Source organism: Pangasianodon hypophthalmus, chromosome 5 (genome assembly GCF_027358585.1).
Source record: "Pangasianodon hypophthalmus isolate fPanHyp1 chromosome 5, fPanHyp1.pri, whole genome shotgun sequence".
NCBI classification, from domain to species: domain Eukaryota; kingdom Metazoa; phylum Chordata; class Actinopteri; order Siluriformes; family Pangasiidae; genus Pangasianodon; species Pangasianodon hypophthalmus.
In genome coordinates this window covers 18640043-18659715 of record NC_069714.1, presented here as the reverse complement: position 1 = coordinate 18659715, position 19673 = coordinate 18640043, and the positions used below count along the sequence as shown (strand labels likewise).

The 19673-nt window shown below is 41.2% G+C and overlaps 1 protein-coding gene across 1 annotated transcript in view; it reads left to right on the top strand.

Annotated features, from left to right (window-relative positions):
• Positions 1-19673, top strand: part of LOC113526154 (FERM, ARHGEF and pleckstrin domain-containing protein 1) — a 51820-nt gene that overhangs the window by 22141 nt on the left and 10006 nt on the right. Inside the window, exons 3-15 of the mRNA XM_034304397.2 lie at positions 7739-7843; positions 8092-8134; positions 8212-8290; positions 8420-8517; positions 9085-9199; positions 9405-9552; positions 10000-10095; positions 10278-10444; positions 11162-11230; positions 12296-12371; positions 13137-13293; positions 17809-17975; positions 18977-19066. Coding sequence (XP_034160288.2) covers positions 7739-7843; positions 8092-8134; positions 8212-8290; positions 8420-8517; positions 9085-9199; positions 9405-9552; positions 10000-10095; positions 10278-10444; positions 11162-11230; positions 12296-12371; positions 13137-13293; positions 17809-17975; positions 18977-19066 — 1410 coding nt within the window. The remainder of the gene's footprint in view (positions 1-7738; positions 7844-8091; positions 8135-8211; positions 8291-8419; positions 8518-9084; positions 9200-9404; positions 9553-9999; positions 10096-10277; positions 10445-11161; positions 11231-12295; positions 12372-13136; positions 13294-17808; positions 17976-18976; positions 19067-19673) is intronic.

The window sequence follows — 19673 nt, the reverse complement described above, 5'->3', positions numbered from 1 at the left end:
CAAAATCTTATATCATGATATGGATAATGTCATATATTGTAACGATATATATCACGATATATTATGTTTTCTCTAAACTTAATGAAAAATTATCTATACCAAATAACTGCATACAGTCTGCAGCATACCTTACAAATGATTATTCTCTGGTCAGTGTCTGATTTGTTCTACTCAAACCACATCCAAACAACAGAAGTATCTCCCTTTTTAGGTACAAGTTCCTCATCTTTTAGTTGAACTGATACCTGTTCTGTGTAAGAGTGTTGCAGGGAGTTTTGCTCTGTGTCACTCTTCTCCATTCCCCCACTTTTTTTTTTTGTTTTAAATAGTTACAGCACACTGCTAGCTCCTAGCTTTGGGCTTAGTGGCATAAATTGGCTGTCGAAAAGTGTCTTTTGCGAAATTGGTGATCTAGAGGTTATAGGAAAATATCTATCAGTAGACATTTTTCTGTGGTCCTACGACATGTATCGCCACATCGCACAGCTCTAGCTGAATCCTTACTGAGAGTTTTCATACATGGCACAGTTGATAATTAGCATGCACTGTACTCTACTACCACAGGTTTTTTTTTCGACATCACATCATTTGGAAATCTAAAAATGATCCAACACTATTTCTGTGTTGCTGTACTGTTTTCAGTTCCTGGTCAGCTTTGCCTCACCACTTGTGCATCACCTACATTACACTAGAGGTGTAAAATTCCTTTAAAATTGCATGAAAATGTTTTAAAGGATTTAGTATTACAATTACAAAGATTTTGTAATGCAATCAAATATTAATGAGGGTATAATTTTATGCTGCATTAGACAGAGTGAACATTTTAATATTGCTTCACTATGCAATAATATGCATAACCTCAGAGGATAAAAATGGCTGATTCTTAAGCAAACAAGGAAACAGTATAATTATAATGATCACAATCTGTTTAAGGTTAATGTTTCATATTCATTTACATTTATTTCCCCACAGGAATGCTTTATGCCCCTGACATTTGGCTCAGTTTTAAATTTCTTACATGACTGCAGTAGACATTAATCCACCATTATGCAGTAATAATTCACACAGGCCGGTTCTCAGAAGGTTTCATACTATTTATCTATGCCACAACATGGTGTAGGAGATAATGGTGTTGCTGAACCTGTAATGCACTATACGCCCAATAGAACTCCATTTGAGATGTAGCCAGAGATAGTGATGTCCACTAAACGTGTATGTTAGAAATGAACTACTTACAAGTAATATTACTTTAGGACACATGCTTTGCTTTTTTTTTTTTTTTAAATATATATATATATTTTAAATCTACAGTGCATAGAACTTTTCTTAGAAATGAGGAAAAAAAACCATGATTATTGCGTCAGTGGAGAAAATACTATACAGTCTAGTGTTCATGAGCTGCTGTGCGTCCCCTCACAGTCCTATACGTCATTGTGAATCATTCACTGTGTCGGGGTTTTCAGTTTGGAATTGGTGGAAAATCATATACTAACTCGGATACATCAAACTTCATCATGCACCAGCTTTAGGTGCAAAAGAAGTCAGCTTACATGTTGACTGGCAAGAGCTGGCAGCCAATCAGCAGATAAGAGTCTGATATTACATGATGATGAAGAAGAAGCATGCTTATCCTTGACAGCAAGCGTAAACAAGTGTACAGCTGACATGATTTTCCATGTCAATGGGATGTTAATTTATTTCAAACTAGGTACATCATCATATCAATTTTCATATTGTATCATATAATGAAGTAGTTGGACGTATAAACCTAATTTGAATGCTTGAAATCAAATGTAAAGTTGTATTTGTTTTGCAGAAGGAAATTGTACCAGAACACAACTCAGTACTCCTGAAATCTGCAGTTATGTTGACTCAAGCCGTTTGCACTGCCAAGGGGTCACTGAGCAAACTTCGCTTGAACTGTTAAAAACAGTTGACCCTAAACGTGGCAACAAGAATTTTTCCAAGAGGAAATAGCAAGGATGGGTTGACATGGACATGTTAAAAAAAAAAAAAGTAATGAAAAGCAGGTTTGTTTTAAGAGGGGAAAACCCCACTTCCAGACAGAAAGTACAAGTGACTGAGCAATGTAAAGGCAAGAGAAACAAAAGAAGGCAGGAATTTCTGATAATATCTTTCTTTCCTCTTTCCTCTTCTGTCAGATAAAAGTGAGATGAGACACTCAGCAGACCTGTCCACTGACTCGGAAACAAGCCACTCATGATAAGATGCATTGTTTTGTTTGGCAAATGCAAACTCCATAGATTAATTTAAATAAGCTAGAATGATGTCTAAGAGAATTCTGATTATACTTACGCAGAAGCTGTGTCTTGTAATCCTCGCAAGGGATTTTAAATATTCAGTGTATAGCACAGTTAAAAAAGAAGAGGAGGAAAGGAAAGAGAAGAAAAGCTAGATTTAGCATGGACTTTTGGCTTGGGTACTGTTGCTCTGTGGCAGAAAAATGAGTGGCGTTGCAAATTCCTGTTCCAGTCTGGTCTATAACTCTGTTTAACTTAAAACTGAAAGCTATTCCTTTTTTGTTCTTTCTTGTTCTTTCTCTTCTTTTCTTCCTCTCTTCATCACTTGCCTTGGGAACAAGTTTTTTTGAGATTGATGTAGTGTCTCAGGTAGCGATGGTGTCCAGGTTACACATCTGCACTGGCATTTTCGATTTGTCACTGGCAGTGTGTGTGTGTGTGTGTGTGTGTGTGTGTGTGTGTGTGTGTGTGTGTGGCAGGTGTGAGGGGCTGAGCCAAGCCATTCCATATTGAATTTTCTGCTACAGTGCTATTTCATTTAAGTTTCCTACTGACAGATGCTTAGTGGAAATAAAAACCGAGCGATAGCCACTGGACTGTGTGTGAGGTTTTCATCCCCTGTGTCTTAATGATCCTTACTGGCTTTTTTATAGGGTATATTTAGAAAGTATGCACTATACTGTTGAGTATTTTGGAGTTAGCTGGGGTAGATAGCTATTGCTCTCCTATGTACCTAGGTGGTATTGTGGTATACAATGAATAATTGAACGCCAGATGCAGTTATTGTTACCCCCACCCCCCACCCATCCCTCTTTTTTTTTCTCTGAATTTACTTATCTGCCAGTTCCTACCAACCAGTCCTCCCCATTCCACAGCAACTAGCGACTGGGGAGGGTGAAGTCTAACACATGCTTCCTCCAAGACACATGAAGGCAGCCAACCGCATCTTTTCGTGTTGCTGCACATGCTGTGTCACAGAGCAGTGTACAAGCGCTATCTGCCCACTCCCGACTACATGCTCACAGATGTCCATGTTTGGCTGGTGTGACTGTGATTGACAGGGGAGAGAGTGTGTGCCATCCCTCTTACCCAGAGAGCATGGCCAATTTTGCTCCCTTTGATTCCCTGGCCACAGATTGCTGTGGCATTTTCAGGACTTGAACTCGCATCTCCCTAGAACAGGGCGAACGCTTTTCTGTTGCTCCACTCGGAAGTTGATTATTTTCCTACATAGTCCATCCTCTTCTTTTTTTTATTATTCTTATACCACAGCAATTTGCCAGTGATTCATTTTTTTTTATTTATTAATGAGTGCATTTGTAGTCACATTTACTGTTGTGGAATGTCTGTGTGAAGTTAGTTCTGGCTAACACAGACGTTCCTTCACCAGCCTCTGTTCTCCTCTGTTGAAAATAAACTACTGTTGTGAGCATGTGTTGCTTGCTGTAGGCTATGTGGTTCTTCTTTTTTTTTTTTTTTTTTTTTTTTTTTTTTTTTTTTTTTTTTTAATATATACTGTAGACAGGTTGTGTGCATCTCTCTGGGTTAGGAACACAAAAAAACAATAGTGCTGATGGGGTTTCTTTTCTGCAACACACCACTCAGAAACAGGCCCAGGGTGAGATCACATAAGCGTTTATTTTTATTTATTTATTTATTTTTTATTGTTGTTGCTTGTGTCCCTTGGCACGGTAACATAAAGTGAAAGAAAAGCAAATGAGATTGCTGCTTTTCAGATCGCTGCTTCTTCTGGCTGGCTCTCTCTCTCACACGCACGCACGCGCACACACACACACACACACACACACACACACACACACACACACATACATGCACAGATCACTGCTTACAGGGAGAGAGAGACAGTAAAGAGAGACCATGTTAATATACGTGGGAAAACAGGGCTCAGGTGTGCCACATTAGTCATTACCCCTCTAGCTCATCCCCCAGACGCCTCCCTGCCCCTGCAGCCTCCTGCTAAACCACACCTCAACCGGCTACACTTGCGTTCCTCTATATGTGCAGATAAATTTGTCTTTCAAATATAAAATTATATTTGAATGATAAGAAGAAGAATAAGCAACATGATTTTTTTATATATATTTCTTGGATAGTGGAAAATATAATATACATTTCAGTTTATAGTGCTCATCATTTATAGGTTTGCAATTTATAAATTGCTGAAATGTTCCAAGATAAGTATAACAATCATCTTTACACAAGGTGTTATTATTATTATTATTATTATTATTATTATTATTATAGGAAACCTACAACTGTGTTAACACAAGGCAAAATATTTTAGCTTACAAACGCTTTATGTTTCATGTGCCATGTGTATGTGAACAGCAGACACACAGAACATAGCTTGTCCTCACAGCAGTAGTGACAGACTGACCTGCTCAGCCTTGAGGGCCTGCACCCATCCCCCCCTTCCCTCCTCACACTCACTGCACTGTGGCCTACTGCACTGTGGCCTACTCAGACAAGCAGTCTTGTCCAGAAGGCCGTCTTTCCCTTTGCCTCTGTGGTATGACCAGTCGCTGCGTCCCTGCCTGTCTCATGCCTCAGGCAGCAGCTCTCCTTCTGTCTGGAATTTTCTGCCACCCAACGCTGCATGGCTCATCAGACACTCCGTAAATATTCTGGCTATTTTGGCCTGTGAACCTCGCCCTCTATTTTGCACTGCATTTCTCACTGAACAGTAGCAGTAGAATTCAGGCTGCCAGCTTTAACACAATGGCCTTACTGTTCTGTTATCAGTCCAGTTTCCAAGAGCTCAGAGTGAATAGCTGAAAGTGGTGCTGGCTGTGCTGGTTGCGCCGATGATTCTAAGAGGAACGAGATGATGAATCATCTGGAGAGTGCCAGCACAACCACCTGAGAGATATTTATCTATCATGCTAGACTTAGCGCATTAGCGAATGCTGCTTCTTTATCCAAATCCTGTGTTAATCTGTTTTTAAAAATCATTTATTATAGTATGTTATGAAATACCATATTGATACCCTTAATTAAAATACATCTGTTTGCCATCTGTTACAAGGTGGTTTAATGAAAATGTGGCCAAAATTCTGCCACATTTATTCTCATTAAAGGAGCAGTTAATAGGTTTTAGAGCCCTCTGCTGGCAGCAGTATGATTGCAGTGAAATATTGACAAGCCTTCCTCCCTCAACCAACTGTTGAAAATAAGTTACAGTTCAGGGTGGAGCTAATTTCCAAACCAGAAAAAATGTAAACAGACGCCTGAAATAAAGAAACCAGCCACCTCCACTGCAAAACTGTGAATAACAGTATTTGTAAGGTATCCTGATGCGATGATTGCGGTGCAATAATGATTATTACAGGTTTAGAAACTCTTTTAAACACCTTTAATGCACCTGACATGGTTAAATCACTTGTGAGCTGTTTAAAGCACTAATAAAAATAAGATTTATTTCAGTAAATATGCATTTTGTATGTGAGTGTGAGTGTGAGTGTGTGTGTGTGTGTGTGTGTGTGTGTGTGTGGGTGCATGTTTGCACTTGTGTGTATGGGAGTGATGTTTTCTGCTGGCTTGTGACCTTTCAGTAATTGAGTGGGCTGCATGTAAGCCTGGATTCATGTGTCAGTGCCTTGTGCTGGTGAAAAAAGGGGAAGTGGAGGGAGGAAAACAGAAGGTGAGAGAGATGGAGAGGAGGGGCGGGAGAGAGGGTAGGCAGAAAGAGAAAGAGTGTTTTGTGGGAGAATAACAGAGAGGGGTTGAGAGCAAGTAAGAGGAGGAAGGACTTCATGCTGGTTTACTTCTGGTTTTGGCACAAAGGCCGCTGGTGATTTTGGCAGTAGACCACTGGCTGTCTATTCTCTTGGGATTTTCCCTTTTCAGTAATACATCAGAACTGGTGTGTGCGTTTGTGTGCGTGTGCGTGTGTGTGTGTGTGTGTGTGTGTGCGTGTGCGTGTGTGTGTGTGTGTGTGTGTGTGTGTGTGTATGTGTATGTGTGTGTGTGTGCGTGCGTGCGTGTGTGTTTTTCTGATGAACTCATTCATGTGCTTCCACCTCTCCAAGCTATGTGCACATGCATGTATGTGCATGTTTTGTGCCTGTAAGACAGAGATAGTCAGACTGTTCTCTGCTTGAATGAATAGTGTCTCATTCACTACATCCATCATCAGCAAAATCTGTGTGAGGGAGACAGAGCCGTAGGCCTAAATGGCCTCCCACTGTCAGTCTCATTCAGCCTTTTCCCAAGCAGGAAGAGGAAAGCGAACAGGGTGATGGTGATACAGAGGGAACCATGGAGTCCTCTATGGGAGTTAAATGGAATGTTGTGAGGCACTGAAATGCATCAAGATTTGGCTTGAAGTTTCCTGGCCAGTTTAGACATATTAAATCACCCTTTCCTCATTTGGAATATTTTGAACTGGGAACTCGGCATGGGTTAAAGGAATTTTTTGGTGAAAAATTATATTGATGCTATTTTCCCGTTTTGTCAAAAAAATGTTTGACACATATTTCAATTGCAAGTGCAAATTCAAGTTCAAAGCCCAAGAAGCAAACATCAGGCACCAAATGTGTCTGAGTTCAGTGTTAAGCTGCATTGGACTATCTGCATTTAACTATTTTAACTCTGCTGGGGTGTGTTGAGGTATGCTGAGATGAGCTGGCCTACATTAAGATGCATTGGCTTTTGTTGGTTGTGGTGTGCTGTGGTGAGACGTGTTGGGTTACTAGTCTTGGGCTGTGTTGATTCACAGCTTAGTGGCACTATGTGTGTTGGTTGGTTCTGCACTGTGTTGTGCTGTGCTTGCTTATGTTGGGCAATTGTATGTAGGGCTGTGTTGAGCTGTGGTGGGCTGTTCAGGGCTATGTTGCGGTATGTTGAGCTGTGTTGGGCCATGCTGAGGCGTGTTGGGCCATGCTGAGGCGTGTTGGGCCATGCTGAGGCGTGTTGGGCCATGCTGAGGCGTGTTGGGCCATGCTGAGGCGTGTTGGGCCATGCTGAGGCGTGTTGGGCCATGCTGAGGTGTGTTGGGCCATGCTGTGGTGTGTTGTACTGGTCTGTGTTGGGACCTGTACCCTCCCTAAATATTACTTACATTACCGTGACTTATGCCATGATAAATGTAAGCAGAATGGCAGGGGCCAAATTTTACTGGAGCTCAAGAGTGTTTTCTTTCTTAGAATGTGCCATTGCTAAAAATATCAAGATTTTACATCTTATTCAATTCTACATGCTTTTCAAAATGAAAATGTGTGTATCTGTCATCTTGCACTCTTTATCTGTCTTTGATAATATATTTGTATATATGTGTAAACAGTGATGCATTTCATTTGAATACTAAAATGTGTTTGGAATTAAAACTTTTTCATGGTTATCTTTTTGCCACAGGTAATGAAATGCACACATCTGTGTGAGTTTGTGATGATTTGCAGCACCTTTTCCAGTCTGCTAGTGAAGATGAATGTTCATGTACCTTTGTGTGTTCTTTGCAGCAACGAGCATCAGGCAAGGTTTTATTTGAGATGGTCTGTGCTCACCTCAATCTGGTTGAAGGAGATTACTTCGGTCTGGAGTTCCAAGACCAGCACAAGATGATGGTGAGGCTCATGCATGAGGCAATCGTAGGAAATATTATAATAAAGATATTTTCAGACTGACTGGATTTATTGCCGTGAATATCATACATTTTAAATCCCATTGAGTTTATATATATATATATATATATATATATATATATATATATATATATATATATATATATATATATATATATATGTAGTAGTGCTAAACGTATGTTGTCACTGAATTCATTCCTCACACTTGGTGTGTTGGTTGTGTTTCACAGGTTTGGCTCGACCTTCTAAAACCCATCATAAAGCAGATCAAACGTAAGAGTCTGCCGCAGTGTTTTCTCATGCATTTGAAGATACTTCTGTGTCTGACCCACGTGTATTTTTGTGTTAAGGCCCCAAGCACACAGTCCTGCGGTTTGTGGTGAAATTTTTTCCTCCTGACCACGCCCAGCTGATGGAAGAGCTGACCAGGTGAAATGTCTAATTGACAGCATTTAATCATTTGTATGATTTGCTGTCATTCATACTCCACTCTTCCTCCTCTGTGTTGAGCACTGTGAAGTCATATTGTTTACATGACCATGATTCTGTGTGTTTCAGGTATCTTTTTGCGCTCCAGATCAGGCAAGATTTGGCCAGTGGTCGGCTCACCTGCACCGACAGCAGCGCTGCCCTGCTCGTCTCCCACATTATCCAATGTGAGTGTCTGTATGTGTCTGTATGTGTCTGTGTGTGTCGGTCTTCAGAGGTGTCTCACATCAAATTATTCATATGTCTGTTCACATATCTTGAACCTTATTTTTCTTTTTCTGGTGGGAAAAGAAATCAGCAGGAAAGTATGGTTTGTTGCCATGGATACATTTCAGCTCTTATGCGTATGGAAAAAGCCAAGCTGTCTCATCAACAGAGGCAGATTATAAGTGCTATAAAATCCATCTCAATTCCTCTCTTGCGTTATTTTTATTTTTATATATATAAGTAATACCTTCTTTGAGTAATAATGATATATAATAAACAATTTTACAATTTTAGCTGCCATGTAAACACTGATAAAAGGTACAGAATATATCCTTGTGTTAATGCAACTGTCATTACAACATAGCTACATTCAGAGCTCAGTAAAAGCATTATACCTGCCTTTCATCTTTCCAGTTTGTTAACAGGCCCTCCCCATCTATCATACTTTCCCACGCTGTCTCTACCTATCTCTCCTTCCTCTTTCTCTTCTCTCTCTCTCTCTCTCTCTCTCTCTCTCTCTCCCCCAGCTGAGATTGGAGATTTCGAGGAGACTCAGTGCAGGCAACACCTCCTCAATAATAACTACATTCCTGACCAGATGGCCCTCATGGACAAGATCATGGAGTTCCACCATAAACATGTGTAAGTGCATCACGACAGTGTTGAGCAATTTAAACGCACACAAGTATAATGGCAGTACAATGGAATCCACTCCCACATCATGACCTTTATTCCACAATAATTCATTTTGTTCATTCATTCATTCATCTTCAGGAACTGCTTTAATGAAATGACGCTTATATGTGTAGACTGATGTCCATATACACGGTGTGTGTGTTTGTCATAGTGGTCACACCCCAGCAGAGTCAGACTACCAGTTATTGGAGGTGGCACGTAGACTGGAGATGTACGGCATCAGACTGCATCCAGCTAAAGACAGAGAGGGGACCAAACTTAGCCTCGCTGTAGCACATACAGGAGTGCTGGTCTTTCAGGTAGACAATGCGAACAAATACCCACACAATCAGACACTGTGTTATTCTTGTCACTTCAAAGACGTGTAGTTTCTCCACTGCATTTAAAAGCAGGAATGTTCTAGTTCTTGATTCTAGTTCTTTTTCTACTGATGTGGGAAATTATTGTAATGGTTCCAGTAAACACAGTGAAAGAAACTGCATCCTCATTTCAACGCAACAGCGCCATTGTTAAGAAATGGTCGCTTAAACGTTATTGCTTTCACTGACCAGCTGCCTGGTTAACCTATTTATTGGTTATAACCAGTTTATAACAACTGGAAGGACGTGATTGGTTCACTCAACACTTTAATACTGTACCAGTAGTACAGTTGGGGAAAAAGCTCCAGTGGCAAAAACTTCCAGTACTGTGTACAGAATCAAAGTGTCCTAAGTGATTTAGGGATGATGTGTTGTGTGTTTATGCAGGGTCACACCAAGATCAATGCCTTTAACTGGTCTAAAGTACGCAAGCTCAGCTTCAAGAGGAAGAGGTTCCTTATCAAACTTAGACCGGACCTCAACGTAAGCACTTCTACATGAACATCCATGCTGTGTGTTTTCTCATGATGACATTTCTGATAGCATATGAGCAAGAGCAGTTCCAACGTCTTTACAGTCTTATTATGTTTAACATTCTCTGAGGAGTGGGGCATTAGACATGTTTATTAACTGTCTGAGCAGATAAGAATCTGTTGTCTCTGCAGCAGAGTGCGTGTCAGGACACTCTGGAATTTGTTATGGCGAGTCGGGACTGTTGTAAAATCTTCTGGAAGATCTGTGTGGAGTACCATGCCTTCTTCAGGCTCTTTGAAGAACCGAAGCCCAAACCGAAACCTGTCCTTTTCAGCAGAGGATCATCCTTCAGATTCAGGTGTGTGTCGCTAACGCAAAGCTTTGGTACTGCTGGGAAGTATACTGATATAAATCAGTACAGATTTATGGATTGAGATTTTTAAATGCTATTTCTATCTCAGTTCAGTGAAAATAAAATAAATAAAAAAAAAAAACTGGTGTTTTTGCCTTAGAATGTTGGACATGCAGTAATAGAGCTGGAGAGAGGAAGCATTTTGGCTGCTTTAAGACCAGATTGTGTGCTCAGGATTGAGTGGCATGTAACAACAGTTACAAAAATTTTCACTGACCGACAGCTATGTGGTGCCGAAGTGCATAATCACAACAACCATGATTATGGTATTATGACTGTGCACCTCCTGACGCCAGTAGGGATCAATTAGACAGAAATCAACATCACATTTAGAGCAGCTGTGGGTCTCTTAAAGCCACCTATTGATTGTATATTAAGAGTGGTGTGTGTTTTTTTTTTGTTTGTTTGTTTTTTTGTACATTTGTTCTCTTGTAAGCTTCATTGTAGTTTACATGACTGTTTGGCGGTGGGGGAGGGTAGTAATCATAATTTCTTGTTTGTTACATCTTATGTTTGCAAAAGACTCCAGTTACCTATTTGATTTCAATTTAAGTCAAAACAATATTTCAGTAGTCAGTTTTAGTCAATTTCTTCATGGCTATATACTGTATATTAGTTACTTGTCTCCTTGTCCTTAACTTTGTAATCTGTTCTGTCCCTCAGCGGCCGGACTCAGAAGCAGGTGATAGATTACGTGAAAGAGGCCGAGCTTAAGAAGCATCCTTTCTACAGGTGAGACTAATCAGAGTTGCCTCATCAAGTCACAACCAGCAATCAGTGCTTGTTAAAAACTTGGTTACAGTTGAGGCCAAAAGTTTACATACTGTACACCTAGGCTAAAGGTGCTCAATCTCAGTATTTCACAACTCCACACATTTCACCTTTCCAAACATTTCTTTTGGCAAGTCAGTAAAGCAAGTTTTTGATTGGACAGTGGCATAATGAGGAGTTAATTGGGCTGGGTCTACCTTCAGAGCCAATGCCTTTTTGCCCTTGATACCATGGGAAAATCCAAGCACCTCAGCCAAGACCTCAGGAAAAAACTGTGGACTTTCACAAGTCCTTTTGCTCCTGAGGAGCAGTTTCCAAACAACTGAAGGTACCACAAGCATCTGTACAAACAATTGTATGCCAGTATAAACATCTTGGGACAGCACAGACACCGCATTCGTCAGGGAAGAGGCACAAATGAGCTGCCAGGGATGAAGTAACTGTGGTTCAAAAGGTTAAACTGAACCCCAAGACAACAACAGCGAAGGACCTGGTGAAGGAGTTGGAGGCATTACAAGGATCCAAAGTATGTACACCCACCATTAAGAGAGCCTACATCACCATGACCTGAAAGACTGCTGTGCAAGGAAGAAGCCCCTACTCCAAGACCAGCCATCACAAAGACCTGAACCAAATCCCATAGAAACATTGTGGATTGAACTGAAAAAGCGTGTTCAAGAGTTACACCAGTTCTGTCAGGAGGAATGAGCAAAAAATAACAAAGCATGAGAATTATGAGCAGTTATAAGGCAATGCTACCAAATACTAACAAAGTGTATGTAAATGTTTGACTAACAGAAAATTTGATATAGTAAATTAAAAGCTGACTCTTGGCTATTATTTTGAAATGACCTCTAACACAGGCATTGTATGGTAACATGAAATGTGTGGAGTTGTGAAAATTCAGTTTGAGTATCTTTAGCCTAGATGTATGTAAAATTTTGACCTCAGATGTAGTTGTTTAAGATGTCCATGTTTTGTGTGTGTGTGTGGTCTAATACATGCATTTGTGTGTCTGTTTTGCAGGAAACACAGTAAAGTTCAGTACAACAGCAGTCTGTCTCCCCTGCCTTCTCCCGCACACTCACAAGTGCCAAATCAAGTAAGTCTTTTCCACTGGACAGTGGGTTATGTTCCAGTCCAGGTACTGATCTGAATCTACAACTGTGTGTATCTGGTTCAGTAGCTGCTTCAGTAGCTGCATCACATAGCACTACTCATTATTGTACTAGGAATTCTTAGGAGGTTTTGGGGTAGTGATATTTTAATCATGAATCCTAACAGCAGAAACACCAGTGGAGGTCTGATTTACCTTCTACTATTTGGTTTTATGTGAAGCGACATAAAGCAGCCAAATAAAGGATCCTTCTGCGAGATTGTTATGAGACACTACTACTGAAGATGACTGTGCCTTACGGTCCAATAGAAAAGCGATAGCTGGCTAGAGTGCGTCTCGAACTGCATACTGTAGTGCGTCACGAACTGCATACTGCATATAGCATGCCACTATATGAAGTAGCTATTTCTGGCAGGCGATCATGATATATTTACTACAGTAGTGTGTGATTTGGGATGCAGCCCAACTGTTTTTCCAAAGTAAAAGTTATCTGATGTAAGTGATTACCATTTTCATATCCACCCATTAGTCTGTATTCTGCACCTTGGTACCCAAACAAGGGAACTGAATTCAGCCAGGGCACTTGGTTACAATTTGGGTCACTTAACAGTGGAAATAACAAAATTACAAATGTGGGATCACAGGTGTGTATAGATGTGCACTATTATACAAGTAAAAAAGTAATCTCTTTGTCTGTTTGTCTGTCTATCTCCCTCTCTCTCTCTCTCTCTCTCTCTCTCTCTCTCTCAGGTTGATAGGCGAAGCTGGAAGGAGCCGGCATTGGTAAGCTCTGAGGATTCAGCTGCATCGAGGACCCGTGGAAGCCCCCCTCCTTCAGCTCAGCAGAGTGACGGCGTGTTATCTGAAGCGTGTGTCAGGCAGCAGAGTGGCGAGCTCAGCACTGCAGGTGTCGCGTCCTGTGCAGCTAAAGGCAGCTGCTCCTCAATCCCGTACATTGACTGCAGTGATGCAGAGATTAGTGAGCTGGAAGTCATAGGTCGAGTCAGTAGGTCACACTCTCGCACGCGTCACAGGCATGGCTCTCTTGGCCACTGGTCAGGGGAAGATGCGTCCTGCCCACGCGAATGCAAAGCCAGTCCAAACATGGTTAAACACAGAGAATCTCCTCCTGTCTCTCCTGTCACTCATACCCCACCCCCTCACTATCCCAGTCCCACTCAAACCTCTAGCCCCACCTCTCACAGCCAGAACTACGAAGTTTATGAGTGGTCACTGTCTGGAGGTGGGGCTCCAGTACGTGGAATACTCCATAGCACATTACTGGATGAACTGGCCACACGTAGCCCTGGCCCTATACGCCATCTCCCAGGAACCAGGAGCTTGACCTCAAGCCCTGCCCTTTTCTCCTTTCATAGAACAGGATCTCTTAGCCATGCCCGATACAATGGCCACGGGCAGCACGAAGGCATAGATGGCTTAGCCATCAGTGGGCGGAGTTTTAGCCTGAGGTCAGCTGCTCAGGAGGAAAAAGGCAGGTTCTTCAGTAGCTGCTCTCCAATCATGAATCACTCTGTAAACATGGCAAAGTGCCAGAATGTTGGTAACCGTTCTGAAACAGACCCACTGATCCTGAGTCAACCGCGGCCAGTTTTTCCCCGTGCTGAAAGAATGGCCGCTCTCGAGCGCCGCATGTTGGCCAATGGCCTTTCTCCTCTTGGCCAAGCCAAAGCCAATGCTGGCTCTCCACACCGTCGCCATAGTGCTATGCAGATGATTGATGGCTCTACGAGCAGCGGTACCGATACCAGTGACTCGGAGGAGATGGAGTCCATTGGCTCTTGCAGCCAGTCGCTGGGCTTTGCGAACCCTGCGGTGCATAGCTCCTCTCCTGTTCCTCACCTACCCAGAAACAAGGTGTCATTTGGCAGCCTGCAGCTGGATGAGGATGGTGAGGGAGGGGGTGTGGATTTCAGTGATGAGGAAGGAGCACAAGTGTTTAACTGTTAGAGCAGAGAGGTCAGAGGTTCAGTCAGCAGTGTGTGGTCTGGGGCTCTGGGAGGAATGACAGGGGCAGATGCTTGGCAAGAGGATATATTTCTCATGCTTGAGGCAGCCTGTATGTGTACAGGTATGTGTGACACTCCCACTCAGTGTGAAGTGTGCACTCACGATGGCTGGCACAGTGATCTCTCTCTCTCTCTCTCTCTCTGTAGTAGCAATATTGCTCTTGATTATTGTTCTGTGACTATAGCAAACATTTCTCTATCTGTGAAGAGAGCAAATCATTTACTTCGTGCCAAGTCCTTTGTTGGACCTCTCACTTAAACTGTAGATAAGAGAACCAGCTGGATTTGAATCAGTGGTGTTGAGTGAAGCCAGGCGTACTTGTGTTTATGAAGCAGGCTTGTGATGTGGGCTTTAGTGTAATGGTCTGGGAGTTTTTCTGCTCCACCAGAGGCCTTTGTGTTTCCACTAGCAAAACAATTGTTGACGTGATTTCTCTTTCAACAAAATAATGCACATCACACTCATGTCTTTTAGCTGATTTCCATTTTCATTAATGTAAAGAGTGAGTTTCAAATATTTGATTGTAGCACTTAGCTATTTTTTAATAATAGTAGTACTTTTTAGAAGCATGAATGAGGCTGTGTATTGAAACTAAAAGAAGAAATGTCTGTGGCATTAACTTTCATATTTTTAATGATTGTAGTGATAGTCTTTATATAGAACACATCTGTACATGACATTTGTAATGTGAAACACATAACACTATCCGAATGTAGCTTGTTTCGCAACTTTTCTTAATATTAATATTTAATCTTCTCCCATCCATTAATTTAAAAAATCAGAAATGGCTGTGAGTTTACACAGGGTTGTTATAAAACACAAAAACATTCAGCCAAACTCCCACTTTTTGATCAGTATCTGATAGGAGACCCTTGTTAATCATTGACTGTGCGTGTTTATTGCTCATGTTTTTTGTACTTTAAATCCTACATTGTTTTTGTCAAATAGTTTTCTTTATAAGCTGTTAGCGTCCTGATAAGTGTGATTTGGCAGAGCATATGCAGAAACATCCCGTGATGCATCATTTACTGCTGTAGTGTTTGGCACTAGTGGGCATCATAACTCAATGGTGTATAATGCAGTGATTAATATAGAGTCCTGACATTCTGCTATTTCCATATAGACACATTTGCACTGCGTGATCCTTTCAAGGAAACCTGGAACCTTTTCAGGATCTTTAGGCACCTTTCCACTTTAGGAACCAGGGCTCATTTTGGTTCCTAGACCAAAGTTCATGGAACTTTTCCAATTTCTGCTCCACAGTAATATGTTTTCTGTGGATCAGGAATCATTCAGTTGAGGTTGCCATACTGAACATTTACTGGTTGACAGCTTCACAGAGTGATCAACACTGTTACCCGCTACTTTAGAAATCTTCTTTTATCTAACCAGCGATGACTAAACCTTAATTCCTGCGAAGCTGAACAGTTTTGTGATGCTGTTGTGTCACAAGTTGAGTGTATTTTGTAAAAGCATGCAGAGGCATGCCATTTGCGTCAAGCGTTTAAACAGGCTGGTAGCATGAAATCCTCTTTGTCTAGTAGCGTAAAATCGTATTTGCACAAAATAAAAACAAAAACTGCGTTCTCTGTGCTGCTGTATCTTGCCATGTGCTGAAACGACGTAGCTGTTGCACAATATCTGCAACCTCTGTTACGTAACGGTCATGGTTCGTGCAGTACAGTAGGACCAGATAATCGTCCACAAACCATGTAATTCTCATTCAGCCCAGTTCCAGTAGTGTTTAGTTTCTCAAAAAAGATGGGGACTTACTAACACTAGGACTTGTCTTTAGCTCTATTTATTATCATTTATTAATATGGCAGTCTATAATACCCAGTGACAGTGTCAAGAGTAGAAGAGCAGAACACATTACACTGTCAATATTGTCTTAACAGTGGTGTCCCGCTGTGTTCCTGCCTGCCACTCCCTCTCTGTGACTTTTTGTTCCCACTGTAATCAGTCTAATCTGGTTCACCTATTCCAATGCCTCCAAACACTCCCTGTTAAAAGAACAGAAACAAAGAAAGACAAAAAGCACAACTCTCACCAAAAGTAACCAGCTTGGCACTTTTTGTGTACTGTATCTTTCATTTTAAAGGTTGGGTTCTGTTTCCTTTCTGCTCCCACTGGTTCTGGGTGTGTTCCTGCACAGGCCAAAGCTGCTTGAGCTTGTCATTTCCATCACTGTCATTTATGATCAATAAATGCTCCTGTTATTTTCTTTTCTTAACTGTTTGATGATGGAATGGACGAATGAATGGCTGTGGGATTTGCCTTTGTAACACTCTGATGCTGGTTTCTAAGGCTTAAACTGCATGCTTTCCCTTCTCTCACTGCTTTTTCCTGTTGTACGTGTCGAGCAAAGACCACAGTCATTTCAGGCACTGCTTCCTGTTTCCCATATGAATGTATGTTAAAGTGACATTGAAACTGTGACACCATTTATCCACTAAATTTTGCTCCTTGAGCATTTTTCTTTTCCTCAACACAGTCACTGTAAATTTTTATGGTGTGAGGGCATTGTCTTGTGCATACACACTCATGCAAAAACACACACACACTCACACACTCATTCTCTTTCTATCACTTTCAAATTCACACACTCACTCACTCATTCAGCATCTGTGGTTTTTCTATTGGCTTTCGCTACTGACTTTTGAACGCTGTTTTGTTTTTTTCTTATCTCTATTCTCTTTATAAAACTATTTCAACTCTATAACACTGTATACAGCTGTGCTTTAGTGTCAATAAAGTTGGCCTTTATGAATTTGGGCTCAAGAATCTTTTATTAAAGATTATGTATCACCACCATCCTAGATTGTAGCCCCTTCCCTTCCCAGACTTGTGTTCGTGTGTGCTGTTAGTGCATGAGTCAGGCTGTGTGTTTATGAATGCATGTATATACGTTCAGTGTATACATACATTTGGCATGGTGTTTTTGATGCATGTGTAGGCTGTCTGGTTGTTGTCATGGCTCCCCACCATTGCATTGTATTGGGATGTGATGTGTGTGTATGTGTGTATGTGTGCTGTCTCGTGCTGCTCTCTTGGCTGTTTTATTTAACATGGCTGCGCTGCAGACAGGGAGCACAGGAGGCGCTGTTGGGCAAGTACTGAGTTCACTCTCCTGGGTGTTAGGGATAGAGCCTGAAGTGTAAGTGGGTATACTTAAACACTGTTAAATATTCAAACAGACACACACAACATACACACGATTTTGCACGTGAAGTTTGTATTCCTATAGGCAGACAGAGTGAGTGATAAGAACAGTGAGCCACATGAGATTCTTTAATATATGCGTATATAATATAATGATTGGAGAAAGGCTGAGTGTTTAGACCTCTGTCTTTCTCTCCTCCCTTTCCATCTGGGACTTTTATCTCCAACATAGAAGTACCAGGGTTGTCCATGTCCCTGGCGAACGGTCATCGCCGTGCACATGAGCTGAACGGAGAGAGTCCAAGCCCGGATGATCAGCAGCCGTCACCTCTCACATCCCCGCTCCTGAACGACGCCAGCACTCTGCGCACGGATGATGAAGAGGAGAATAGGAGGAAGGTGAGAGAACAATCACGTAATGCAGAACTGGAACACACTAACTTTTCACCTAATCTCTAGTGAGATTTGCCAAGGATAAGGATTTCCCTGTACTGAACAAACCCTGTTTACTCAAAGCACGCTGGCAGCCTAAGGGCATTTGTAACGTGTCAATAAACTGAGTCAGTGTGTGATTTATTATACGAATTCTAATCTCACCCAGTGAACTGGAACATTAAAAAGTTTGCAGGATGAGACAGACATGTTAGAGGTTCTTATGTAATTTCATACAACTTTCCAGCACTGGCGAAATGCAGTAAAAATAATTAGGGATACTTGCTATTTACCAAAGGTTTTGAAATCTATATTCATGATCAGGCCAAAACTGAGGCATTCTGCTTTTTTCCCTGTAAACTGTAAGACCATATTGGCAACATATGACCAAAAGGGTTACGGGACCTCTGAAAAGAAAAATCACACAGATTTACAGCATAATGTAATACAATTTCTTAAAATACCATAATTACAGCTTAATTTTTCAAAATACCATTTACTGAGGAATTCATGATACCATTATAAAAAAAAAATATTTTCCTCATAACAGTTTTGACACTCCAAGTGAGTCAAGTAAAACTTTTCTCTTCTTTACTCGGTATAGAGAAACGTGTCAAAATTCTTGTCTATGGTAATGGCACATGTGCTTTTTTAACTACTTTGGAAAATGCAACTTTCTGCCATGACTTTACCCAAATGCAGTTGGTATTACTGGATTAGAATAAACCACCTGAAATCTGCCTTGGTGTAAAATCAGAATAGGAACCAGGTGTCAGCCATTATCCCTTATGGCACAGCGCTGTGCATCTGCTCTAACTGGAGCATAACTCCACACACCGCAGCGCTCTTGTGCAGACGTGGCTGCCTTTGCCAAATAGAAACTTACTGAGAGACTAAATGTTAGGCAGTAGGACTGGTTATAAATGGCTATGTTGCTGTTGAAATGATTTTGTGATTGTGTGATACAGAGATTTCCGACAGACAAGGCTTACTTCATTGCCAAAGAGCTGCTAACCACGGAGAGAACCTACCTGAAGGACCTGGAGCTCATCACTTTGGTAATGCAAGAATGAATCGTAGACTGTGTGTATGTTTGTATGTGTGTCTGGATGGACAAAAGGGCTCATTGTTAGAATACCACGTGTCAGTAACAGCTAGACGTGTCAGAGGTTGTTGGACTGCAGTGGATGTGTCTGATAGGCCTCAGTAATCACTGCCTGCTTCTCTTCACTGAGACTGTCTGCTAGTCCTCACTATTTATAATACAGATGCAATGATTCATACAAATATATGTTTATATATCTGTTGAATTATTGAATCTGATTGCTCAGAAGGTGTTGATTAATCGTAATTTAAAATCAGGTTTATATTCATTAATTGAAAAAATGTGTTTTTTAACAAAGACGGTGAAGTTTTCATTTAGGAGAAAACGTAATAGAAAGTTATGTTTGTCAGCACTTTGCAAGTCGCTCAAGTTCTCCACCACAGGAGAGTCACAAGAGAGAATAATTTGAACTTTCCAGTGTAACATGACAAGCGGCATTTTTTGTCTTAGGCAGAAAAGAAGAACTGGTGAGGGAAGGACTGTTTATAGCTGTTACAATGTAAGCGATAACAGAAACTAGCTTGTCTCACAGACATAAAAGATTAAAAAGACTATAAAAG